The 5,666-nt window shown below is 45.2% G+C and overlaps 1 protein-coding gene across 1 annotated transcript in view; it reads right to left on the bottom strand.

Moving 5' to 3' along the window:
• Nucleotides 1-3,232, bottom strand: part of LOC107296227 (perforin-1-like) — a 5,262-nt gene extending 2,030 nt beyond the window's left edge. The window contains exon 1 of the mRNA XM_015825577.1: nucleotides 2,679-3,232. Within this exon, the coding sequence (XP_015681063.1) occupies nucleotides 2,679-3,232 (554 nt within the window). The remainder of the gene's footprint in view (nucleotides 1-2,678) is intronic.
• Between the last annotated feature and the right edge of the window lie 2,434 nt (nucleotides 3,233-5,666).

Raw genomic sequence — 5,666 nt, 5'->3', positions numbered from 1 at the left:
CCCCAGAGATCAGGGTGATCCCTGATCTCCCTTCCTTCCGCCGCGCCCTTAAGACATGGTTATTCCAGCTTGCGGGACTGGCCTAGGGGAAACTTTTAGAGGGGGTTTTAATTATATTTTAATTTGACCAAATTCAAATATTTCCCTTTTAACTAATTTTTAAACTTGTAGTGTTATTTTTGTATTTTTATCTGATTGTCAGCCGCCCTGAGTCCGCAAGGAGAAGGGCGGGATATAAATTTAAATAAATAAATAAATAAATAAATGGTGGAGAAGGTGTTGAACAATGAGCAGGAGGACCCATATTCTGGTCCACCTTCAACAATGGAAATTCAGTGAGTGACTTTGAGCCAGTCCCTCTCTCTCAGCTGCCCAGCCTCACAAAAATAGGACTTGTACCCCAAAAACTGGCCCCGCCCCCACTCTACCCCCTGCCCCGCCCCCATCCTGCCTGCCCGCAGGGCCATTCACCACCTCCAGGGCCCACTGCAGATCACCCAGGCAGCCCAGCAGTGCCATGGCGGCCATGCCCTCTGCCCACGCCCCGCAGCATCAACTGTGCGGAATGGGGCATGAGGGAAGAGTCTTGTCTACACTACCTGGCTGCCATGTCCTTGGCTGCGCTGCTCCGTGTGGGCCACGCTCAGGGGCAACTCTCCTTCAAGGGGGCTGCTGGAGAGGAGGGGGTCATGGGGAGATGCGAGGTTGGGGCAACGGCACGTGTGCCCACAGAGAGGGCTCCGAGTGCTGCCTCTGGCACCCGTGCCATAGGTTCACCACCACTGATCTAATCCAACCCCCTGCTCAGGCAGGAAACCCTATACCATTTTGGATAAATGGCTGTCCAGTTTCTTCTTAAAAACTTCCAGTGTTGGAGCATTCACCACTTCTGGAGGCAGGTTGTTCCACTGGTTAATTGTTCTAACTGTCAGGAAGTTTCTCCTTAATTCTAGGTTGCTTCTCTCTTTGGTTAGTTTCCATCCGTTGCTTCTTGTCCTGCCTTCAGGTGCTTTGGAGAATAGCTTGACTCCCTCTTCTTTGTGGCAGGCCCTGAGATATTGGAACACTGCTATCATGTCCCCCCTCGTCCTTCTTTTCATTAAACTAGACATACCCAATTCCAGCAGCCGTTCCTTATATGCTTTGGCCTCCAGTCCCCTAATCATCTTTGTTGCTCTTCTCTGTACTCTTTCTAGAGTCTCAACATCTTTTTACATCGCGGTGACCAAAACTGGATGCAGTATTCCAAGTGTGGCCTTACCAAGGCATTGTAAAGTGGTATTAACACTTCACATGATCTTGATTCTATCCCTCTGTTAAGGCAGCCTAGCACTGTGTTGTCCTTTTTGGCAGCTGCAGCACACTAAGCTACAACGGTACTTATGACCACTGCAGTATCCCCATGGTTACGTGATTTACATTTGGATGCTTGACAACTGACTCACATTTATGACGGTTGCAGTGTCCCGGGATCATGTGATCCCTTTTTGCGACCTTCTGACAAGCAAAGTCGATGGGGAAGCCAGATTCACTTAACAACCATGTTACTAGTTTAATAACTGCAACGATTCACTTAACAACTGCTGCAAGACAGGTCAAAAAATGGGGCAAAATTCACAACAAATTTCTCACTTGGCAACATAAATTTTGGGCTCAGCTGTGATCGTAGGAAAAGCAGCATAATTATTTTTTCAATAAATAAATGGAAACCAGTACTACAATGGAACTCTGCAGTTGGGAGAGGGAGAAATACTGTTGACTCAGTTTTCCACTTCTGATGGAAATAATGATTCATTTCCATCTTGTACCAGGACTACTGGTAAGGCTAATTATGTTATTAATACTAATTACCATCCAGGCCTTAGCAGGTAGAAACATCTAGCAGTTTAGGGGTAGGCAACCTTGGCTCTTTTATGACTCGTGGACTTCAACTCCCAGAATTCCTGAGCTAGCATGGCTCAGCTTGGAAACTCTCCCTTTCCCCTCAGCATGGCTGGCTCAGGAATTCTGGGAGTTGAAGTCCACAAGTCATAAAAGAGCCAAGGTTGCCTACCCCTGATCTAGCTGAATCAAGCCTGGTTAATAGTTGGATAGGAATTTCAGAGCTGCTGGTTGGATTAAGGCAGTGTTTCTCACGTTTGGCAACTTTAAGAAGGGTGGACTTCAACTTCCTGAATTCCTCAGCCAACCTGGCCTGTTGGGAAATTCTGGGAGTTGAAGTCCACTCAAGTGACTTACGACCATTTTTCACACTTACGACTGTTGCAGCATTCCCGTGGTCACGGGATCAAAATTTGGTCACTTGGCAACTGGGTTCATATTTATGACGGTGGCGGTGTCCTGGGTTCATGTGTTCATCTTTTGCGACCTTCTGACCAGCAAAGTCAATGGGGAAAGCCAGATTCACTTAACAACCGTGTTGCTAATTAAACAACTGCAGGGATTCACTTACCAACTGTGGCAGGAAAGGTCGTCAAAGGGGGCAAAACTCACTTAGCAACTGTCTCGCTTAGCAACAGAAATTTTAGTAGTAAGTTGAGGACTTCCCTGTCAGGCAAGAAATCTGGACTTGCCCGTTTCCTCGTAAGATGCCCTCAAAACATCCACACAAATGGATGATTACAGTAAAGCCCTGTAGGACTCCCCAGCTATTATACCTCACCCGGGGCCTTCTTCACCTGTAATGAAAGCAGGAGATCTCGTGGCTTGCAAAACTGTACTTGTCTTGGTTACTCTTCTGTATGGTGAAGTCCGCCATCTTGGAGTGAGTTCCAGCCATAGTCATCTGGACTTGAAGCCCGGGATTTGGCTGCACATCAAGTCCCACCTTCCAGTCGTTGTTCACGTCAGATGCTGCTGCGTGAAGCACATCAATGCTAGAGCTTTGTAGGGAAGTGTGAACCTTCCTCTGACACTTCATTTTGGCTGTCCAGTCAACGGCCACCAAGGGAAGTCTCTGAAGAGGCCTATTCTGCAGAAAAGGGTTACGGCACAGGGTGCAGGTGCCGTCAGCTTTCTGCCACTGATTCAGATCCAACACTGTGGCCTTCTTCTCCAGTGTGGTGATGTCCAGGCCTTCTGCAGCCAAGCTGTAGCCAGGCACAAAGTCTTTTTGCTCGTCACATTCATCGGCTGTGCTGACGTGGCAATAGGGAGAGACGTCGGTCAAGAAAAGGAGGAGGAAGAGAAGCTGTAGGGTGAAGGCAGCAAAGATGGGCTTGGTGCTCGGCATGGTTGATTCTACACAGGAAAAAAACAACAACAGACTATGAATTCCAGAAGCTGCATGAAAAACGAGATTTCAAAGTGGAGCGGCATTCATCAGCTATAACACTGCATGAAAAAGAGATATAATTAGTTTAAGTTCCCCCCCCTCCCGATGCACGATATAGATATGCCTACTGTTTTCAAAAGGGTCATAGAAATTCTTAATAATTATTAGGCATCTAAAGCAGGGATTCCCAATCTTAGCCACTTTAAGACCTGGCTGGCTGGGGAATTCTGGGAGTTGAAGTCCATACATCTGAAAGTGGCCAAGAATGGGAACCCCTAGTCCAGGGGTAGGCAACCTTGGCTCTTTTATGACTCGTGGACTTCAACTCCCAGAATTCCTGAGCCAGCCATGCTGAGGGGAAAGAGAGAGGTTTCCAAGCTCAGCCATGCTGGCTCAGGAATTCTGGGAGTTGAAGTCCACGAGTCATAAAAGAGCCAAGGTTGCCTACCTCTGCCCTAGTCTAAAGCATTTTTCAACTAAATGCAATCAGAACAAAGCATCTAAGTTCAGTCTAGATCAGTGAACTTCTTTTCAATCTCACCAGCTTTAAGAGATGTGGACTTCAACTCCCAGAATTCCCCAACCAGCATGCAGTTGCTTCCTCGCTACCACTTTTCAAACCAGCCACATCAACTAGTTTTAAATCTGAATTCTGCACATTTGGAAGCAGAGGCTTCTGTATGGGAGCTTAAGAACATCCGTAAACTCTTCCAGGTCTCCTTCCTCCTTGCCTTTTTTTAAACCAGACCTATTACTTAAAAACGTTCCTTGTGAGAGAAAAATTGCATATCAAGGTTGTAAATGAGAGGACCCACTGAACTAAGGACATGCTTGATACACTCCGATTCTCCTACAAAGGAGATCTCAGCTACTCAGCCAATCATAGCATCACAGAATGTAAGGATTCGAGGGGATCTTGGAGATCATTTTTCTCAACCTCAGCAACTTTGAAAGGTCTGGACTTCAACTCCCAGAATTCTTTAGACAGAATGCTAGCTGAGGAATTCTGGGAAGTGAAGTCTGCGGGTTCTAAAATTGTTGAGGTTGAGAAATATTGATTTAATCCAGGAATCTCCAAACCTGGCAACTTTAAGACTTGTGGACTTCAACTTCCAGAATTCCTCAGCCAGCATGGGTGGCTGAGGAGTTCTGGGAGTGAAAAGTCCACAAGTTGAAGTTGAAGTCCACAAGTTTTAAAGTTGCCAAGTTTGGGAACCCCTAAAGTCTAACCTCTTGCTCAGTGTCAGAATCCTCTCTTACAGTAATCCTAACAGATCCACTCTCCATTTAAACATGTTGAAAAAGGTAGAGCTTCAAATTGGGGTTAGCAGTCTTTCTGCTACTAAAACATGCAAGCTATTTTCTCCCACATTTAGAATGGCAGCCAAAGCAAAATCCTTGGCAGAGGAGCCTAGACCAGGGGTAGGCAACCTTGGCTCTTTTATGACTCGTGGACTTCAACTCCCAGAATTCCTGAGCCAGCTATACTGGCTCAGGAATTCTGGGAGTTGAAGTCCACGGTCATAAAAGAGCCAAGGTTGCCTACCCCTGGCCTAGACTCACATTTTTATTGTCCTTGATTTTTTTTTTCAAGAAAAAAGAAACTTTTTAAAAGTATTATCGATATCGGAAGTTTTATAAACAATGTTATCTGCACAGCCTTTTTGTCCATGAAACCTGTCGGGTACCCCATCACATCCACACATGGGCTGCCTCTCACTCTTAAAAAAAACCCATGTACAATGTATGAGGTAAACTAAACAGACATGCTCAGAAGTACAATTAAGGAAAGAATAAGTATCGGCTATAAAATTGTGGCATTAAATTTCTCCCCATTAAAGGTGAAGAGATCCATAAAATATTCTAATGCTCATAAACCCGATTGGAAAGTTCTTGCTAATGTAAATTCATTTGTTTTCCATTCCTAGGTGCAATTTTTCTTTTTTGTTTTTGCCTTGGAATAATATTTGACTCCAGCAGTATGTGGATTGAGAACTTCCAGAAGTACAGGCAGGATTTCGAAGAGGCAGAGGAACTAGAGATCAAATTGCCAACATATGCTGGATCATGGAGAAAGCTAGGGAGTTCCAGAAAAACTTCTGCTTCATTGACTATGCTAAAGACTTTGATTGTGTGGATCACAACAAATTGTGGCAAGTTCTTAAAGAGATGGGAGTACCAGACCATCTTATTTGTCTCTTGAGAAACCTATATGCGGGTCAAGAAACAACAGTGAGAACTGGACACAGAACCACTGATTGGTTCAAAATTGGGGAGAAATTCTGTTGCCCTGCCTATTTAACTTATATGCAGAGCACATCATGAGAAAGGCAGGGCTAGATGAATCAAAAGTTGGAATTAAGATTGCTGGGAGAAATATCAACAACCTAAG

The sequence above is a fragment of the Protobothrops mucrosquamatus genome, unplaced genomic scaffold (genome assembly GCF_001527695.2).
Source record: "Protobothrops mucrosquamatus isolate PMUCROS unplaced genomic scaffold, P.Mucros_1.0 scaffold2695, whole genome shotgun sequence".
NCBI lineage: Eukaryota > Metazoa > Chordata > Lepidosauria > Squamata > Viperidae > Protobothrops > Protobothrops mucrosquamatus.
The sequence above is the reverse complement of the archived record's forward strand: the minus strand, read 5'-3'. Positions and strand labels throughout refer to the sequence as shown.